The following is a 22,595-nucleotide window of genomic DNA, read 5'->3' as shown; positions in this document are numbered from 1 at the left end:
AAAATATAATACCTAGACTATAAGGAATTGTTTTCGTTGTATATATTTTAATGGCGAATCTGGCATTAAATCTCTTGAAGTTCATATACTAAAATGTCGTGGTAATTTGAATTATGATGTGGACGAAATGTAGGATAAGGTCATGGTGAGGTGAAATAAGAGATTAGTTGGGTTAATAGAATGAAGGAAACCTCTATTAACAGGTAGGGTGGGTAAAGGCAGAGGGAGAAATGCCATCTTCTCTCCCCTCCAGTTCCGAGTGGTTGTAGGGTATTTTTCTTTTTGCGTTTTCTTGGACATTTTCCTTCTTAATTGATTTTGCTGCTTCATTTGGTTTCGTAGGCCGGTTTCTTTACGTTCAATTTCTCTCTATATCTGCATACTTATATATTTTTTTCTTTCGCTGTATGTACGGACGCAAGCCCACGCCCATTGCCCTGAGCTAAGCTGTAGCGTAGCAAGGTATGCAGAACCGCTGAAGTGCATGCACCTATTCTTTATCCTCTCATCTTTTAAGCAGCCCTTTTGGAGAAAGTCGTTACAGAAAAATAATGGCGCCCAACGTGGGGCGACGACGAGCTGTATATTTCATTTAATAAGCATAGTTTGTGAAAAAAAAAAAAAGAAGTATTAAACCTCTGAAATATAGTCATTCAACCAAAGACCACTCTCGTCAAAGCTCCAAATAATTGAATTTTTTTTTTCTAGCCTTTGTAAAAGAAGCTGGATTTATAGAATGCGGATAATTTCGGATTCCCACCGTACATTTTACTAAGCGCTAACCGATTTCACTTATAAGACAGAATGCTAAGGAAGCAGGACTCTAGTTTTGGGGTTATCTCAATTACTTACCGCCGAATTAACATTCTGAAGCACATTTTTGTTTATATTTTTTTTTCGCTGTTGTATTTGAAATAAGTGGAGTTGTGACAAATTGGTCCTATATCGATTGCATACCCTTGTTTTAAATGCAAAAATCTTCGACTTCTTTCTGGATACTTATTGTTGCAAACGTGACAGCGACATACCGGAAGAGTCGCAGAGATTTTAATAGTAAATTTTTTTTTTGCGGCCAATTTTTTTTTCTTACAACAACCAGGAACATTGAATAGCCTTGTTTTTTTTTGCCTTTGGTTATCCGCCATGACTTACCCCACAAAGTAGTCCACAAATCATTTTTGCGAAATTTTTGTTCTTCTTGAAAGCGAGTTTATTTCCGTTTGAGATAAGGCTGAAGCGACATAGATTTTTTGTTGGTGATTAGAATACAAGTTCTTATATTCTAAGAGAGCTTTTACAAATTGTTTTGTTTTTTTTGTTCGGTTAAGAATTTGGAATTTTCAAATTGATTTTTGTTGGAATAACAATGCCGATTACCCATAGCCCCAATAATGCCTCTGGGGGCGTAGAAACGGATAAAATGAATAACGCTACTTGTTCCATATGTAATGAAAGTGTACATTCGGATGGCGACAAGGTGGAGACAGCTTGCAAACATAAGTTTCACTTGAGTTGTCTTCGTACTTGGTTAGATAAAAATCCGACTTGTCCAATTTGCCGTCAAGCATGCAGTCTAACTGACTTGAAACCGAATACTGAAGGAGTCGAACGAACGACTGGTGCGATCCCTCGTGACCGGCGAAATACCCGAAGATACGCTCAGGGAAACCCTCAACTTCGAAATACTTCAGGTAATCCCCAAACGACAGAACGAGCACAGAGTCCTAGCAATCAGCATAGGGCTCCTGCAACACAGGCATCCCATCCAAGTACGATATCGGAACGTAAAGTACAAGAAATAGTTGCTCAGGCGTTGGTAGATTTTCGCAATGAAATGACAAGCACTCTTCTGAGCGAAGTGAGATCTATGTTTCAAAGTATGCAGGTGGATCGTCAAAGGACCTCACCCCCTGACCATACTAGACAGGACGTACCAGGAGAATGGTCTCGCGAAGCTCCATATGAGGAACGAAGCTCTAGGCGCATTTTTAATAACCACCGCAGAACTGAGTCACTTGGAGTAGGTAACATATGGTTAGCTAATGAAAAGATATCTAATCTAATCAGGAATTGGCAAATAAGATATAGTGGCTCTTCAGACAGCATGTCAATAGATCAATTTATATATAGGATTAATACTTTAACATCCTTGCATTTAAATGGGAATTTTGATGTCTTGTGTCAACACGTCCACTCCATCTTTGATGGAAAAGCACTTCAATGGTTTTGGAGATATCGCCAACATGTTGACACCTTAGAATGGTTTGAGATGTGTGAAGCAATGCGTCGCCAATTCAAAGACTACTCCACTGACTCCGAGATTCGGGATGACATTAGGCGACGTAAACAAAAGCCGTCAGAATTATTTGACGAATTTTTCGATGCGGTGATGTTAATGTGCGATAGGCTTAGATTTCCGTTAAATGAAACTGAATTGGTAGAAATTTTAGTGAGGAACTTGAAACCGGATCTGCGGCATGAACTGTTGCATTTGGAGATACGCGATATTCATACGTTACGTAAAGAGGTTCGCAAGCACGAAAAGTTTTTCCGCGATCTACACAGTTCAGGATCACGAAATAATCTGGTACGCAAGCAAGTTTTTGAAATCGTTCACGACAATGCGGACGATGAAGCAGTTGAGACCGTACAAACCGCTGAAATCGATGCGATTTCCTCAAATCAGCTAAAATGTTGGAATTGCGAAGAGTTAGGTCACCGGTACCACGACTGCTTGAAGCCCAGAACGATATTCTGCTATAGCTGTGGAACTAAAGATTCGTATAAACCGACTTGTGCTAATTGCAAATCGCTTTCGGAAAACGTAAAGACGGATGCTCGTCGAACGAAAGACGGGCGTCCAACAAATCGACCTCGGACCTAGAAAAAGTCAATAAAAATTCTAATCAATTATGTGTAGACTTTACAAAAACGTTACCCAATTCGATCGAAATAGCTAAGTTACAACCGAAGTTAGATTGTGAAGAAAATCCTAATTATAGTAGTAAACAGCGAGAATCTTTAAGAAGACCGTATCATGTTAGGCTGGCGGAATACAAACGAGTTAGGGCTGAAATTTTTGGAGATCATACCAGAAATGTTCGTCAAGCTAGGTCAGCTAGGCGCATACGAGAGTTTTTTACTCGGAAAAAAGCTTTGCGGAAAATGGTAATATCATCCATCGCCTATAATGGCTGTGATATTCGCCCATATGCCAATTTAAGTATTTTGGGCAAGACGTATCTTGCTCTTTTAGATAGCGGAGCCAACGAAAGCTGCATAGGTTCAAACTTAGCTAAAACAATTGTTGAAGACCCCAATCGAATATATAAAAAAGTGTTAGGAACTGTACGAACCGCGGACGGAAATAAACAAAATGTGGCAGGAACAATTGCGATTCCGTTATCATTCAACAATCAAGACAAATTAATAGAATTTTTAATTGTGCCTTCCGTAGCAAATGACGTCATTTGCGGCATGGACTTTTGGCAGACCTTTGGGTTAGAAATCACGCCAATGCCAGCCATCAGCCAACTTTCTTTTGAAGAAGATGGAGATTCGCTTCCACTGACGTCTTCACAGCGATGCCAGTTAGAAATGACAACATCTGCATTTCCGTCGTTTGAGAAAGAGGGACTTGGGTTAACCACTCTTGTAGAACATAAAATAAATACTGGTGATGCCATTCCGGTAAAACAACGTTATTACCCGATCTCTCCAGCAATGGAAAAGATCCTATGTAAGGAGATTGACCGGATGATTGGGTTAGGTGTGATTGAGGAGGCAGGAGAGTCACCATGGTCCTCACCAGGTGTTTTAATAGTTAAACCAGGGAAAGCAAGGTTTTGTTTAGACTCCAGGAAGCTAAATGAATTGACGATAAAAGACGCATATCCAATACCGAATATAGACGGACTTCTGTCACGCATACCACCAGTGCATTGCATTTCGAAAATAGACTTGAAAGACGCCTTCTGGCAAATTAGTCTATCACCCGAATCACGACCAAAAACAGCATTCACCGTGCCCAATCGTCCATTATACCAATTCACGCGCATGCCGTTTGGACTGTGTAATGCCCCACAGACCATGTGTCGCTTGATGGACAAAGTCATCCCATACCAGCTAAAAACGCACGTATTTGTTTATCTCGATGACTTACTGGTAGTTTCATCATCATTCGAAGAACATATAACCCACTTGCTAGAAGTTGCTGCCCAACTAAGGAAAGCAGGATTAACTATTAATGTCAGCAAGAGCAAATTCGGGTTGAGCCGAGTAAAATACCTGGGGTTCGTAGTTGGCAATGGTTCGATAGCAGTCGATGACGAAAAAGTGAAGGCAATCACCGAATATCCTGTTCCGAAAACAGTTCGCCACATTCGACAATTTCTAGGCATGACTGGGTGGTATCGCCGCTTCATTTCGGACTATGCTAGTCTTACTTTTCCGCTTACGGAGCTCTTAACTAAGAAAAAGAAATTTAATTGGAATGCAGGTGCTCAAAACGCTTTTGATTCTATAAAAGAAAAACTTACAACAGCTCCATTGTTAATACATCCAAACTATTCTAAGCCATTCATAGTACAGTGTGATGCCAGCCAATGCGGCGTAGGTGCTCTTTTAGCGCAAGCCGATGAATGTGGGGACGAAAAACCTATAGCCTACATGTCCCATAAGTTAAATAAAGCCCAACGCAATTATACGGTCACGGAATTAGAATGTCTTGCGGTCGTGCTAGCTATTCATAAATTTAGGCCTTATATCGAGGGACATGACTTTAAAGTCGTAACCGATCACGCTAGTCTTAAATGGCTTATGCACCAAAAAGACCTGAGTGGAAGATTAGCAAGGTGGGCATTGAAGCTACAAGGCTTGAACTTTACAATTGAACACCGTAAAGGTAGTGAAAACAAAGTGGCTGATGCTTTATCACGAATGTTCGAAGATGACCAAGGAGGTATCGCTGCGTTGGAGCTAGAGACTATGCCGGAAATAGACTTAGACTCTGAATTTTTTGAATCTACTGAGTATAAAGAATTACGGGAGAAGTTTGAAAACAGTGAGTTACCCGATTATAAGGTAATCGACAAATACATTTATTATCGTGCATACTTCAGCAGTGAAGATGATAGGGAAGCGGACGAATGGAAGCTATTAGTTCCCGTAGAACTGAGAGAAAGTGTAATGTACGCGGCTCATAATACGCCTACCTCGGCTCATGGCGGTGTGGCAAAAACTTTAGAACGGATACGAAGAAATCTGTACTGGCCAGGAATGGTGAAGGATGTGCGCAAATATGTCCTTTCTTGTGGCTTGTGTAAAACATCAAAAGTACCTACCTACTCACTACGACCACCAATGGGTCAAATGGTGGAGTCAGAGCGACCATTTCAGCGCGTATATATTGACCTTATTGGACCATTTCCAAGGTCAAAGAGAGGTAATATCGGAATTCTTATAATTCTTGACCATTTTACCAAATTTACGTTTCTTAAACCAATAAGGAAATTTAGCACTAACCTCATTACTCAGTACCTTAAAGAAGAAATTTTCGACTGTTATGGCGTTCCTGAAACTGTTGTATCCGATAATGGTAGCCAGTTTACTTCAAAGGAATTTATAGCTTTCTTAGCCAAGTTTGGAATTAGTCATGTCCGAACTGCTGTGTACTCCCCTCAAGCGAATGCATCTGAACGCGTAAACCGTTCGGTAAATGAAGCTCTGAGATCATTCATTCGTAAAGATCAGCGTGATTGGGACAAGTACATAAGCAGCATAAATTGTTCGTTGCGAAATAGTTTACACCATACTATAGGTACATCACCTTACTACGTACTTTTTGGACAGAATATGCTAACACATGGAGACGACTACAAAGTTTTGAAAAAAGTAGGCCTCCTTTCCGAAGGCACTGCTAAGCTCGCGAGGGAAGACCAATTTGCAGAGATACGAGATACCATAAATAGCAAGATGCAAGCCGCGTATAACAAAAATGCCCGGACTTATAATTTGCGTTCACGCCCGCGAGAGTTTTATCCGGGTCAAGAGGTGATAAGGAGGAACTTCGCCCAAAGCAATTTGATAAAACATTTCAACGCAAAACTGGCTCCTAGGGGTATAAAGGCGAAAGTATTAAGAGGCTAGGAAACGCGTATTATATGCTCGAAGACATTGAAGGCAAGAGCAAAGGTACCTACCATGCAAAAGACATTTGGTAGTCACGACCTATGTAATTTCACATGGTAACTTCCGCCCTGCATCGTTACCATTTGTCTGGGTGGGGGAGTTTGTGAGGGTAAGGTACCAAGAGAATATACCACTGGGATGTTCGCGTCTCGAACCACGCGCAGGGCTAGGTATTACGCTCGCTTCGCTGATAATGAGATGATATCAGCAACTCCCGCATACCACTATCACGCTGCTAAGCTTGTATGCACATGTGTATGTACATAGGTGTGGTCAGGCGACGGATGACGTGACTACATAAAGAACCGGTTCGTGGGAGCTGCAACCGGCCGATACATGCCAATGCACCTACGCAGCTCGCATTAAATCCTCGCTAAATACTAGTACATAGTTTAGTTATACTAGTACATAACTTAGGTATACTAGTACATAGTCTAGGCATGTACCGTTGTGCATAAAATTGCTATAGTTCAAGGGCAAACGTAGACCGCTAAACATACTTCATTAGAAGTTTAACTTCTTTTCTTGTACAGTTCACGCTAATCAGTCATCCCAGGCACAAGTGCGAAAATTTTGGCGACACTTATTAAAGTTATTATACAAAGTGTAAAAGATTTCATAAGTCCCCATAGAAATTAATTAGTGCAAACTTTTCATTTAATCGGAGATTCGAAAACATAGTTCCGAATATAACTTCCATCTCGAAATTTGGACACGGAGTACAAACTAAGGTATGTAGGTCAAAGCGGCTCAGTTCTTAAATCCTGTGGGTTCATGTGAAATTAAACTTTCAGTCCTGATACCGCTGTCTGCGGAAATCTTTGAAACCGTTGGAGGTCACCTATGGTGCCGAAAAGGCGGCCGAAAGTTCTCCACCAAGCATAAGCCTCCACGGAGACGGACATTTCATGGGCCATTGTGAAGGAGTCGCACTCGGCGAACTGCAGTGATCTACATTTCCTCACATCGTTCCGGAAATCACGCTCTGCGTCGATTTTCTTATCCACTCTTAAAAAAAAAAAAAAAAAAAATTTTGATTTGAATAGGAGAATTTAAATGATAGCTGCTTACAACTAACTGCGAACTTAAAATAAGTTTAATCTTCAACAAAAAGAAGGTTTCGAGCGTAGGAAAAAGAAGTAAAATTCTCAGGCAGAAACATTAAGAGTACTTTTACAAAATTGCATTGAGAGTGTTACGATAAAGGTTTGCAGAAACATCCTGGTTAAAAGCAAATGATTTCAAGCTTAATATAAACACAAAAAAAAAAAAAAAAAAAAAAAAAAAAATCTGAATAAAAGAAATATGTTGCTTGAAGAGTTGAACATAAGATTGTAAGCATTTAAAAGCTACTCAATTTGATATTTGTTTTGGTGATCAAAAGAAAGTAATGGAGTTGATGCCTACAGAATTTTGATATACATTGAAGTGTTTTGTCTTCTTAGTTGATCACCAAGTCAAATCGACTAACTCTACGTAAATATTTAAGTTGATTAAAGTTCTTTTCTTTTCTACGTCGCTTTAAGACATTTGGTCAATTTCACTAAATTTACTTAAATTTTGCTAGTTTTAGTGTTGGTAATTAGGATTAAGTTCATACATGTATAAATAAGAGTTAAAGGCGAACCACACCCACGTCCAACACGAACAAAAGAAAAGTAAATAAGTTGGATCGAACTCTCGAACATCATCGTCGTCGCTGGGCCCATCGTCGCATTGATGCTGTTTACACTGCAAGTAAGTTTGATCGCCTTTATCATTATTAACTTCCTGTATTCATACGTTGTTGTATGTTAACATAAGTTTGATTCTTCATTAGTTAAATGTTAAGCGATACCTTTGTGGTTTTGTTTTCGTTTCTAAACGCCTGAATTAAGCTCGGCAGTTAATACTTAGGTTGTAAGATTTTTTTTTTATATTGTTAGGAAAATATAATACCTAGACTATAAGGAATTGTTTTCGTTGTATATATTTTAATGGCGAATCTGGCATTAAATCTCTTGAAGTTCATATACTAAAATGTCGTGGTAATTTGAATTATGATGTGGACGAAATGTAGGATAAGGTCATGGTGAGGTGAAATAAGAGATTAGTTGGGTTAATAGAATGAAGGAAACCTCTATTAACAGGTAGGGTGGGTAAAGGCAGAGGGAGAAATGCCATCTTCTCTCCCCTCCAGTTCCGAGTGGTTGTAGGGTATTTTTCTTTTTGCGTTTTCTTGGACATTTTCCTTCTTAATTGATTTTGCTGCTTCATTTGGTTTCGTAGGCCGGTTTCTTTACGTTCAATTTCTCTCTATATCTGCATACTTATATATTTTTTTTTGTAAGACTTTCGCTGTATGTACGGACGCAAGCCCACGCCCATTGCCCTGAGCTAAGCTGTAGCGTAGCAAGGTATGCAGAACCGCTGAAGTGCATGCACCTATTCTTTATCCTCTCATCTTTTAAGCAGCCCTTTTGGAGAAAGTCGTTACAAAATACAGCCATAGACCATCGAGTGAAAGATTTTGCTTCACCTTGTATTTAGGTCTAAGTGTAGACAACCTAATTCAAATGATGGTTGTTGCAGTATGCCATAATTAGAACTTTAGTGGCTAGGCAGGACGCTTGACGAAGAAGCAGCTACGACTTTTCCTATGGTCCTTCCTTTCCTTTCTAATGGTAAAACTCGATTTTCCAATGGGACAGCTTTGCAAACCGTGCAATCCATGCACCGTACAAGGGCTTTGCAAGACCTCGAGAATACCCCTAGTATGTTATGCTACGGTAGGCTAATTAAGTTTATGGTAGTATCACATAATTTCGCTAAGAATCATGAAAATTATTGTTTTTTTAATCGACTCCACAAAAATCAATCAATTCGACGAGACATATATATATATGTATACATATTCTTTTATGTATGTTACCGCATAACTTTGGACAACGTTAACCGATTTCTTTGAAGGAAAAGTGTTACCTCACAGGTGGTCCCATACTAATTTGGTTTTAAACTTTTATATGAGAATTGAAGCCGGTTTTGTTTTTTGCTTAAAAATTAGGGTACGTTCACATAGAAAGCGGAGCCGAGCCGAGCGAGGCCGTTCCGAGCTGAGTGAAGTTTTCCAAGTTGCTGTAGCTATATGAAAGTGTTCATACAGCAAGCTTCTTCAGAAACCTTTTGTACCTGAAGGCAAAGCAGTTTTGTGATTTTGTATTTTCTATTAAATTTTTCAGCCTCATGATTTTCATACACACAAGAAATCGAAATATCCAAATAAAAACGAATCTTAGAACTAATATTTTGAATAAAATTGAGCAAATATTTTGCCGCTTTTCATTGACGGGAAATTTTGTGGTATCTTTACAGCCGAGTCCGTAAGAAAAGCTCCGCTTCGCTTCGTTCAGTGTGAACGACAGCAGCTTCGCTTTGTTCCGCCTTGTTTCGCTTGGCACCGCTCGGCTTTCTGTGTGACCAGCACCCTTACTTGTTTAATCTAATCTTCCAAGTTCAAAAAGCTCTAGAAAATCTCCTCTCTACCTATGTATGCCAAAATTGTATCATATTTATTAAGATCGTGCAAAATATGAGTAACGCAAGTTTCCGTTGAGTACTTATGTGCATAAATTTGTATTTCTGTTAAGCTTGTATGTATGCATATGGATATGTTTGCGTCAATATTGTCGTCATTCTATCCACTCTATCCAAGGAAATGTGTACAATATCCATTCTACCGTTGATTTCACACACACACACACACACACACACACACACACACACACACAATACTTAGTTTATTTGTGCTGAACACATCTCAAAAGTAACATCTTTAAAATTCACATAGCATCCGTACATAGGTGCATAAATACATATGTAGATACCTACATTTTTTTTATTGATTGCTTCAAGTTATAAGCTGTACACCTTGATTGGTCGCAAGTTCCCCTGCATACACAACAATTTTTTCCACCCTTCAAATTAATAGGTGTCTGGCTAAGTTAATTCATTTTGATTGCTTTATCGTTATTGAATTATAATGGGCAAAAGCAACTGAAAACGTTACCTGGTAGCTTAGAAATCAGAAAGGGTGGAGGGGGGGTAAATAAGGAGTATACATTTTTTAGTATTGGATGTGGATGTTTCTTGCACACCCGTACATAGGTAAGTTGCACACGATATATCAGTTTTTCGTTATGGCAAACTCCAAAAAGGTTGCCAAAAAATAGTATCTGCTTAGCTAGCAATTTTTAGCTTACTCATTAACCGTAAATGATATCTAATAACCAAAATTTACATAATTTCTTATTTCTCTTTCCTTTGCAGCTCCAGTCTTGCCAAGCAAAAGAAACCACAAAAACAACCACAATGATGTCAAATAAGCTATTCTGCTCCTATTTGGCTTTCATCGCAGTTTGCTGGGCGCTGTGTCTGTCGACGTCGGAGGCCGCGCCATTTCCCAGGTAGTTGTAGCTAGACACGAATTATTTTTTGATGAACTATGCAAAATTTATAAATTTGTTTATAAACTTTTATGTGTATACATAATGCGTTTTCTTACTTCAGTAAGGCATTTAAGTTATGGCCGAAGAAGAAGAGGCCAATGAGAGGCAAACAATGTTTGTAGAAAAGAAAACGCCATTAGTTTAGGTTCGTTCATCTATGAGGGCAATGGCTCACTTCTTACAATTTCAAAGGTTGATTAAGAGAGCCATTATTGATATAGCAAGAAAATAAAAGAATTAAATTTCACTTAAAGTTTGAGCAAAGATGTTAGTGCTAATAAAAATTCAAAAGAAAAAGGTACTCAAAACTATTCAAACTAAATACTTCTTATTTCCTTTAAAAACGCATTTTACAGGCATACAGTGGCCGACATAATTAAAAAGTCACCATATTTTGATAAGTTTTGAGTATTTTTTTTATTTTTAATAAAAAATTTTTTTTATAAAAATATTGTTGATTCTATAACAAAAACCGTACAAATCCAAGTTACTAATTTTATAAAAAAAATTTTAAAAAAATTATCAAAATTTCACAATTTTTCTTCAAATTTGTTTAGAAAATGTTTGGGTTTGCAGTTTTACAGCTCAGATGGTATCAATAGAAATGAGTTCGAAAGGCTTTATTTCCGAACTATGTATATTTAGGAAGTTGCCACATGTTTAAAAAAATCAAATTCAACTAGAGTTGTGTCAATTAGGTAATTAAAATATTCATGTATCACAATACTGGCGTCAGAAGATTTTACTTTAAATCATTTTGAAGAGGGCTGCCACCTGTTTCAAAAACCGAATTCAATCTAGGTATGCATAAGTTATATGAAATATTAATATATGGATTTCAAACGAAAGGGTGATAAGAAATCTTTAATTTTAACATTTAAAATATACTCGAGGTATTTGAATGGGGTTGCCACCGGTTTAAAAATATTAGTTAAACTTTTCTTAAATGTTAAATGATTTATTAAAAGATGTATTTCAAACGAAATCAGTTTAAAATGGCTTTATTTCAAAACTATATTTTAGAGTGTTGCCACGTATTTGTAAAATCAAATTCATCAGTTAATGGAAATTTGTATCCCAATGCCAGACGAAAGAGAGATCTGAAACGATTTTAGTTTGAAAATACTTTCAAAAAGGGTTGCCACCTGTTTGAAAAGTTAAACTTAGTTAACTTATGCACAAAATATTGTGTTTAAATGTGAGTGTCAAACGAAGGTGTTTTATGAAAGGCTTTAGTTTGAAAATATTTTTTATTAGGGTTACCACCTATTCGAAAAATCATATCTATCTCCAACTATGTGCGTATAATACGCGAAGACATTTTTTGTGAATATCATCAAATACTCGCCGTCCAAAATGGGATGCCAATTACAGAATTTGGCCTGTAGATGTGAAATAACATTTTACTTTTTGAAGTTGGGACTTTCTTATCGGTACAGTGTGATTTAAAATTAGAGCCACTTCGCTCCGCTCACAAACGCTTATAACTGTGACTAGCATCAAGAAGAAGAATTTGGAATATTTTTTAGGTTTTTGCAGAGGGTTGCCACCTGCTTAAAATATTAAAATCAATTTTGGCAGGTTCAATAGTAATGTAGTAATAAAAATAATAGAAAAAGAAGAAGTTTCACTTCAGTTGTGCGTGAGATCCATATACAACTTATTTTTACTATGAACTTATTATAAAAAATAATTAGAATATATGTATTTAATTTGATAAAAAAATAGTTAAAACTTATCAATTGAAGGTGACCTTATCATTACGTCCGCCACTATATTTTTAATGTTATAAACCAGAGAAATTCATAAGCCATAAATAAATATGCGCTTAAGATACTAATATGAGCCTTTTCTTATTTTCCAATACACTTAACAACGAAATACGTCGCAAAACAACGCTAACATAAATGCGCCTTGCGCCCACACAAACTACGCACACAACTCGCATATTAACACGCATACGCACATACATATACATATACATGTACAGTCAAAACAATGGCTACTACAATGAGCTGGAGGAGGTGCCCGATGACATTTTAATGGAGCTGATGGCCCGTTTCGGCCAAACGATTATGAGAGCACGCAATGATCTGGAAAAGTGAGTAACTTTCAAACAAGAGAAAAACAAAATAAAACTAATATAATTATTATTAATTTAATTATGAAATCAAAGCCAGATGGGTATTTATTGCTTTGCATTTCAAAATTACGAGGTGCTGTGTGAAATTAGTTTCCCTTACCTTATCTACTAGACGCGCACTTAATGAACTAGAATGTCCTTTGTTATTGTATGTTACAAATTTACATATTATATGTCTATGCACTTATATACATACTCTTTTAACTTAAAATCGATTAAGTGCAAATAAAGCCGAGGAAAGTGTTAAATGAGTTTCACAAGTCAAATGGTCAATGGCGTGAAAATAAAGACCATAAATAAAATTGGCCACAAGTGGAGCATCTAATAGCACACACACACACACACACACACATCCTATTTAAGTAAACACACAAATATTCAAAGCAGTTTGTCAATTTGGTGAAACGCAATATTACGAATATTAAATGTTTAAATAATGCGCCTACAATCCATTAAGCTAAGCTCCTCATTTGAGCAGGTGAATGAACGCAATTGAAGTGAAGGAAAGCGAATATTCCTATTATAATATGTGTGCTATAAAATGAGAACACTTACACCACTAACTGAACTTTAACTGTCAATATACAGTTTTTGCGTCGCGAATTGACATATCCGTTCTAAAGGTCATTTACTTCTGTCAGTTTTTGGCCGTCACCACAGTGATTATTTTTGATTGGTTGTTATTATTCTAGTTGTAACAGCTCTACTAAGTCCTGCCTTAATCGTCTAGTCTCAAGCAAGTCTTTTAGGATTGCTAACTGTTGTTTGGGCTCCTTTGTAAAAGTGATAAAGAATGTCGGCGTTGATTTCGTCGTGAAAGAGGTTTATCTCCGTGCAGTTAAGAGGCGAGTAAGTCGGAGAGATGGAAGCGAAATGTAAATGGTTTTTTTTTATGCTGGCACCTTGAGACTGTAAACAACCTTTTTAAATAAAATGTCTTATTTTCCTTTTTGTTGCATTTGAGATCATAAAAGCAAAAAGTATTTAGATTGAGGGGTGACCTCCGCGACAAGAACAAACTTTCCTCTAGAAAAGTGTCATCACTTTTGAAATTTTGATGTATTTTTAATAAAAAAAAAAAATCGAACCTTTTCAGATGCTTTCTTTAACTACATTTACAAATAAATTTTTTCTACAAAATATGTCCTGGTATTTTCTTTACCATATTCAAATGCAATGCAGTTTAAAGATATTAAGAAACCATTATAAAATTAGGACTATTTTGTGGTTTTTAATTTTTGAAATAATATCGATATTTAAAAAACGGTGACCATTTTGTGAGTGTGTTTTTTTTTTTTTTATGTGGGAGGTAATCACCCACCCTACCTTCTCCTTAAGTTTTTCGGAGTACATATTGAACACCCTGTATGTTTTGCGATTTATAACACCGTGCGACAGTAAATTTTACACACAAAAAAAAAATAAATATATTCGTAAAAATATTGGCCAAATGTAGAAGAACTGCGTTTTTCTCTCTGACGTCAGGATTTTGTTAAGGACTTTGGAATTTGAAAAATATGATTATGAAATTAAAGAAAAAATTCTGTAGAATCAAAGTCGGTTAAATTTTTTAGTGCAAAAGCACGATTAGGTACTGAAAAAGTGCATTCAGTAATTCAATATCCTTGAAATTTTGCGTTAATTATTTTTGAAAAAAATTGTATGTTAAGGGCTAATATACACTTGACTACTGCATCGAAATTCATCCTTCTAATTGTATTAGCTTAAAAAATTAAAATTAATTAAAATACCTATTCGCCCTTGCTAACCAAACAAATTTGTTTTACTTTTTTTGTTTTTTTAATTCTGCAGAGTTTTCTCTTCCATTTGGTACCCATATTTTTATTCTATATTGCACTGAATTTTTGAAATAATTTTTGGCATCCTTTTAAAAAAAACATCCTAACGTCAGAGAGATAAACTAAAAAAAAAAACAGTTTTTCTATATTTGGCCCACAATTTCGTGAATATATTGATTACTTCGTGTGTTTCGATTTTATTTTATTTTTTTTTTGTTTTTGTTGCGCTGTGCTATAGATGAATAGAAAAAATTTCACTATGGAGACTATATCCCAAATTGATATAACTTCTTTACTAAATTAGTTCTTTCTCTTTCTTCCCCGTTTACACAGCTCTAAACGCACTGTGGACTTTGGTTTGGCGCGTGGCTATTCGGGCACACAAGAAGCGAAACATCGCATGGGTCTGGCAGCTGCCAATTTCCCTGGCGGTCCAGGTAGGAGGCGACGTGCTGAAACTGATGACTAAAGTGTTGGCAAGTCCAACACAACAACTAAAGAATACAAACCTGATTTACTGATTTGAAAAATTTTTGAATTTATGCCGGATTTATTAGTGAACTCTAGACGAATTTGTTGAACCATTAAATGCATACAAAAAAAAAACACAAACTTGTGCTACAGAAACTGTTGAAAACTAAAGTGAATATTTTTTATTAACCTACTTATGTATACTATATCTATGTATTTTTAGTACAAAAACAAAAAAAACCAAAAATACGTATTTATTTACAATCTACACAGGCATGTATTTATATACATACATATACAAATGTATGATAACGAAGACAAATGTGAACAGTATTTAACTTCAATTTACTATGCTTACAAGCAACAAAACTTAATAAAAATATATGCAAATGAAAACTACATATGTATGCGTGTTGGACATAAACACTTTTATGAAAAACCAAAAATTGAATCCAAATAAATAAATTCTCAAACTGTTGCTCCAAAAAAAGTTTTAACTATGATAATTAAACGAATTTCGATGTTGGCATTTTTTTCTATATACATAAGTAGTTGTAAGTATAGGTGTGCACAAAATGCTTCAAATGCATAAAAAAAGAATTGAGAAATATAAAGGACATAGACAAAGACAAAGCAGAGAAACGCACATGCGAGGGCGGAGAGACACTTGTAAAATGAATGAACAATTTAAAAAATAATTCATAAAATATTTCAAGAGTATGAAAAAATCTAAAAAATCTTTAAGTAGGTATGTAGGTTAAGCGTCCACAAAAAACTAACAATAACAAAAAAATGGCGAAATGGCAGCGAGCAATCCAACATCGCCAACAACAACAGCAACGCCAACCATCCAGCCACCATTAGCAACACCAAGAGCAACACAACCAATGCAAACAACTCTCACACACACGCTTTGAGGCCCCCGAGAGAAAGTGAATTTTTTTTTTGAAATACTATAAATTAATATATTAACTGTATTATAACACATACATACATACTAGCAAACACTTATACATAAACCACTTAAATAATAAAAATTAAATTTGAAATTGAAACGAAATGTTTATGAGCGTACAAGTATACCTACAAATGTGTACTAAATATGTACTAAAATGTATGTAATGAGCGACGAACTATGTCTAGCAGCTAACTACATACATATATATATATATATATATATATAAATATAAAAATAAACTGAAGAAATCGTACTGAATATAAGCATTTGAAATTATGATGTTTGTAGAAATATGAAATACGAAATTAATATACATACATACATAAAAAAATACGTTTAAAAAAAGTTTACAAATAAATAAATCTATAGATATGTATGCACGTACATAATGCGCGTATTGTTTGTATGTATGTATGTCTGCATATTGGCGGATTTTTAATATCGAGTTCTAGTTAAAGTTTATCAGCTTTAATTCAACAAAACCAACACTCGCGCTCCCTCTCGCTCCCTCTATCGATATGTTTGCATAGATTTTGGTTTATTTTTTAGTAAAAAAAAAAACAAAAAATCTGAAATTCCACCTAGATATTTGTATAATAATAAGCAAGCACCAACAACAGTGAATGTTTAGAAAACTGCACCCAGATTTAAAACTAACACTCATACATACGATCAAAATAAAGGCAAACCCATTGAAATTTCCTTACATAATTTGCAACTCAAATGGAAAATTAAAGAACTTAACGAAAATCTTAGCGACGCATACAAAAGGTGAGTATTTAGTTTGCGTAAGTAGCTGCGGAAATTGCCCTTACTCTCTGAGCTTTCCCTATGCACTAAAATATAAATAAAGGGTGTTTTTAGAATAGAATTTAGCTTTATTATAAATATAAGGGTTTGCCATTGCCATTATGTTTTAAAAATTATTTAGGGCAAGTGACCGCCGCGGCTGGCTCGAATAAATTCCAGCCGAAAGGCCCAATTTTCGACCACTATTTGCAGCAATTGAGGCCGTATGTCAGCAATAACGCGCCGATTATTCTCTGCCAAGGCGTCAATCGTCTCGGACTTATCTGCGTAGACAATCGACTTCACCTAACGCCACAAAAAATAGTCCAGCGGTGTTAAATCGCATGATGTTGGAGGCCACGCCACAGACCCACGATGCGAGATAATGCGCTCACCAAAAGTTTCATTCAGTAAATTGATTGTTTCGTTGGCTATATGACATGTAGCGCCGTCTTGTTGTTACCAAAGGTCGCCCACATCAACATCCTCCAATTCAATGGATGGGCACAGCTCCAATTGTTGCGCGCGATGACGGATGGACTCATTCGGGTCTTCTTCGATACTCTGCTCCACAGCAGCAATAGCGACTTCGGTGCGTAAACGTGGTGCGCAACCGATCCATTGTAGCTCGAATTACCAACTCTGCTGGGCGATTATGTCGACCGAATATTGGACGCAGCGCGCGATGCGTCTAGCGAACCGAACCATTATTTTGCTAATAAATTTGCACAATTTGCAAACGTTGTTCCGGAGTAAGTCTGTTCATTATGATATGGCAAACCAAACTGAGTATAGATCAAGTAACAGCTGTCAAAAAGACCAACTCCGAAAAAGTATTGCCTCATTGAAAACCACACGTCTAAGAAAAAATCACCTTTTAGTACATAAATACCGACATAAGCATCTAAAGGCCCATTGTATTAACAAATGCCATGCCATTAATGGCTACTTAATACATACACACTATAGGAATCAAAATAAGATGTTCAAAAAATTAAGAACGAAAAGTATCACTGTGTAGAAATAAACAAATTGGGTTTAGACACAACTGAATGCAAAAAGTGTAGTTATTTTGTTGGTAAAAGCATACATCTTCATATACATACATACATACATATGTATTACGAGTCGCAATAAAACCATGATTGGATTGCTGTACTCATTGCCATTGTTATCGTTAACCATATTTAGATTATTATCGATTAGCACACTCATTATTTTTATCGATAGAATTTTTTATCAAGTTTTTTTTTTTATTCAGAACGCTCCGAGCATTGATGCGAAATACTATTTTAGTCTGCATTGATATAGTCAATCAATATTATTATTGTTATCATGATATTTTACGGTTATTCATATTGATATGTTAACTTTTATAACTATAATGGTTTGATATCATCAACGTTATCCACATTGTTATCATTGGGTTACCCACTAAAAACCACATCTGGCACCACAATTCTGCATGTCTTCAGATGCAGGAGCGCGCTGCTGCTAGAACCTCAGGGCTGCTCTCTCGTGGTCGCGTCTAATTCGGGTGTTCTCAGTACACATGCGTCTTCTCGTTTCCAATGGAATAAGAATTTCACGTATCTCGCGACTGCTTCCCACTTTTCTGCACTGGAGATCATTACCCCAATTATGTTATTGAGAGTTTCTTCTAACATTGTGCGCGAAGTCTAGAAGTGCTCTCAAGTGCAGAATGTATGGTGTACGTTATCTTCGACGTTTTTACAGTAGCAACAGAATGGTGAGTCCACCCTGTCCATTCTATGAAGTTATTCTCGGCAGTAATCATGACCGGTGAGGAATTGCATCAGGTAGAAATCGACCGCCCACATTCACCATCAGCCGCCTTAGAGCCACCGTTCTCTGCGCAGATTTTTCACATTCTCCATGAATGTGTTCCTAAAATGTGAGCTTGTTGTTAAGCTTCACCTCTAGCTTTTTTGTAGGCCTACAAGTTGTCACGAAAGTTGTCACGAAATCATGTTTATAATTGTTGGGATCCATTTCTTGGTGAGCAGCACGATCTCTGTATCGTTATAGATGTTAATACCATTGTTGTAGTAACTATTATATGCACGTTAATAAATTCATCGATATCGTTATCTTTATCAGCATTTTTACGGTTGTCGATATTAAAATCATCATCGACATTATTTTCGACAAAACTTATCGATATTATTACTATATAATATTTTTATCGTCGTTGTTATGGATATTATTATTGACATAATAATATGCATTTTCAAAAGGTGTTCGCCAATGTTATTTAGCATCGTTATTGTCAGTGATATAATTTTTCTTGTTACCTCACTCATCGGAATCTATATTCTTAAAGATTTCTTCAGATTCCATTATCGTCTTCTTTTTAGTTATTGGTGCTGTAACTGCCTAAGGGTACGTTCACACAGAAAGCGGAGTCGAGCGGAGCCGCTCCGAGCTGAGTGAAGCTTCCAAATTGCTGTAGCTATATGAAAGTGTTCATATAGCAAGCTTTTTCGTAAGCATATTGGAGCTGAAAGCAAAGTAGTTTTTGATTTTGAATTTTCTATTAAATTTTTATGTTTGATGACGCTGCTTGAAAACAGGATATCAAAATATTCAAATCAAAACGAATTTTACAACGAATCTTTTGAATAAAATTGAGCAAATGTTTTGCCGCTTTTCATTGGCGGTAAGTTTTGTGGTATCTTTGCAGCAGAGTTTGTGAGAAAATCTGCGCTTCGGTTCATTCAGTGTGAACACCAGCAGCTTCGATTGGTTCCGCCTTGCTTCGCTCGGCGCCACTCGGCTTTCGGTGTGAACGCACCCTAAGCGATTTTGGCCCCGTCCAAAACAGCACGCTAATCATTTCTCTTTTGTGCCAACTGACGCCAATTGGAGATGCCAAGTGAAAGCAAGTCTTTCTCCACCTGGTCTTTCCAACGCAGAGGAGGTCTTCCTCTTCCTCTGTTACCAGCATCGCGGCCTTTGTTGAATACTTTCAGAGCAGGAGCGTTTCTGTCCATTCGAACGACATGGCCAAGCCAGCGGAGCTGCTGAATTTTAATGCGCTGCACTATGTCTATATTGTTGTAATCTCTTACAGATAATCGTTAAATCGTCTGCGTTATTCGCCATCACCAATGCGTAAAGGTCCGTAAATCGTTCTAAGAGCCGCTTCGTCAGATATTTTCATTGTCCATGCGTCCGCGCCATACAGCAGCTCAGGCATGATGAGTGACTTTAGAGTGTGATCTTTGTATGACGAGATAAGTAGCACTTGTTGGCAAGAGTGATTCTCCATTGGATTTCAATACTGACATTATTATTGGTGCTAAGCTATCTATAAAGTACTTATTAAAGAATTGATTTCGCGTCTTAGGCTGCGGTTTCGTTAAGCGCGATTTTCATTCGCGGGATATCGCTCTGACGGTGAAATTCCTACAGCTTAGCCTTAGCCGCGGGCGGGGCATTGGCAGTGATTGTGTTCTAAATATACTCTCTATTTATCTATCGCGTCTGCAACTGCTGAAAAATATCGTTGCTTGGACAACCTAACTTTTGGTCGTATGTGCCCTTTAGTCTGACAGTTGGGTTCTGCAACCCTCCTAGTGTTTACCTTCTCGATAAAGCGAATTTTCAGTTTGTATTTGCTTTAGAGGTATGCCCACTTCCCAGATATCAGGGACGTCTCTGTGTAGGGCAACCCATACAACGGTTCTGGAGCCTTTCGAAGCCAACTGGTTGGCTACTTTGCACGTTGTTTTTGTTGAATTTTAAAGATTTGATACCAGCCTGACTGTCAGAATAAATAATTGGATCGTGAAAGGCCGATATGAAGGAGCGGAGGCTGTGGGAACCTATGCGGCCGCTTTTATTACGGTTTGTTCCGCCCGCTGGGAGTTCAATGAGAATACACTTGAGTACACCCAACTATTTTCCCTTTCGTTCAGCTTAAAACCATCTGTGTAGCTAAACGTGGATTCTCAGTTTAGGTTTGTGGCACCTTACTATCCATTCTTCTCTGCGATTTTAATCAAGAATTTGATGTTTAGCCTAGTTATGTAGTCTAATTTCCATAAATTACTTGGAAGAGTTTCTATTCACCTCACGTATTCGAGTCTGAGGTCTCTGCACAAGGTTAGAATTAATTCCAGAGCTTCTATCGGGGACCGTGGCAAGAATAGACGCTGATGCTGTTCCATTTTGGCTCTGGGTAGATTATTGCTTAGCACGGACCACCTATTCCATATTTCATGCCTATATCCTCTTGGCCTTCGAGTGTCCTCTTTAGATATCATGAGTGTTTTCTTTCACTTACATTCTAAAAAGTATTGACTTTTTGTTTCTTGTTGGACGTACCTATATCGAATGAAATAAACAGGCTCTTGACCTATGGGCGAAACGAAATTATTTAGTGCATAGGCGATTTTGCCTAATGATTATTAATGGAATATATGTATATAATCGCCAGGTACTATTAATTCTAGTCGAGTTCTGCCTTAAGCCGTACCTATGGAACTCGAAATGATCTTAAAGCGACACCCTGCCCAAAATTAACGGTAAGTATAATTAAAGTAACCCGCCTTTGAAGGTAATAAATAAAACACGCCCAAAAATTATCTTGCGAACGTATTAGTATAATGTCTGTTATGACAGGCTGCCGGCCGCAAACAAATCTTATTTTACTCCCTTCCTTCGCTCACCTTAAAAAACCGGTTTCATGCTGCATGATGATGACAGTGTAGAGGGTCTCTTTTCCCAGCAGTGATTACTGCTATTAAGGAAGCAGTCGATTGGCGGTTGCTGTGCGCGATGGCCGTAAGGGAGACTTAGGAGGATGCGGTTTCGGTAAGAGCGATGTCGCGCGGATTCTTACGAACTAAATTCGCTCTTAACGAAATCGCAGCCTAATACTCGTCTCTAGGCAGACAGACAGGCGGCAATCGGAGCCTAGCATTCGCTTGCGCTTCGTTCGATACTAGTAGATATATGTCTGTTTTCTCTTAAGGTCGTCTTTGAGTATTAAATTGTACGAATTAGTGATCTCGCAGGAAACTGTGTGCTGATATGAACTCAGCGAACGTAAAGCGCAAACCAGGCCATGCGCTACTGCAAGATCTTTCTGACCGAGGATGGACTGGAGGTGGTCTAGGGTATATTCTTATGCGTACAAGGCCTCTGCTCTCGATTATGGTGGATATATTGGCAACCACTATGGCTGAGTGGTTAGAGGCGCGTACCACCGTAGCTCTTGGGTTCGATCACTGGTCCTGACAACATCTAAATTGTAAAACTTTTTTTTAACAGTGATTTTCCATCAGCAGGCGACCATGGAAAAGTTTCTCATAAAATCTATTTTCCTTTTCCTTGTAGGTCTCTCTTCTCTATGTGACTACATCAAGACGAACACTAAACATTGTAGGAGAAGCTCGGCCAAAAACTTAGTACAAGTTATATTATTCTTATTATATTGGCAGGACATTGCAGTGAAATTAAACATCACACAGGGTCCACATCAACGAAGCTGCATGGGAGACGACGAGGTGGAATCAGTTCAACACTTCCTCTTAATTAAAACAAAAATAGGTATTTCATGTTTTCTTAGGTGCAACACGACGTCTGCTCACCTAAGTGTGTAGATGTATAGTACATATGTATGTATATACGAACATATATTTATCGTCATTTGCTTGTTCTGTATACCGCAGGTAATTAGCTGAATTAATTGAACATCTTTATCCATTTAGCATTAGCGTTAATTGTTGAGAGCA

General features: G+C 37.3%; 1 protein-coding gene across 1 annotated transcript in view; it reads left to right on the top strand.

Annotated features, from left to right (window-relative positions):
- Positions 1–15,482, top strand: part of LOC118735688 (diuretic hormone class 2) — a 66,084-nt gene extending 50,602 nt beyond the window's left edge. The window contains exons 2-4 of the mRNA XM_036465602.1: positions 10,495–10,634; positions 12,664–12,774; positions 14,949–15,482. Of these exons, the coding sequence (XP_036321495.1) occupies positions 10,537–10,634; positions 12,664–12,774; positions 14,949–15,084 (345 nt within the window). The 5' untranslated portion in view covers positions 10,495–10,536 and the 3' untranslated portion in view covers positions 15,085–15,482. The remainder of the gene's footprint in view (positions 1–10,494; positions 10,635–12,663; positions 12,775–14,948) is intronic.
- The last annotated feature ends 7,113 nt before the right edge of the window (positions 15,483–22,595 follow it).

Source organism: Rhagoletis pomonella, unplaced genomic scaffold, assembly GCF_013731165.1.
Source record: "Rhagoletis pomonella isolate Grant_MI unplaced genomic scaffold, Rhpom_1.0 Rhpom_scaffold_00003, whole genome shotgun sequence".
NCBI classification, from domain to species: Eukaryota; Metazoa; Arthropoda; class Insecta; order Diptera; family Tephritidae; genus Rhagoletis; species Rhagoletis pomonella.
Note: the sequence above shows the minus strand (reverse complement) of the source record. Positions and strands in the feature narration are given on the sequence as shown.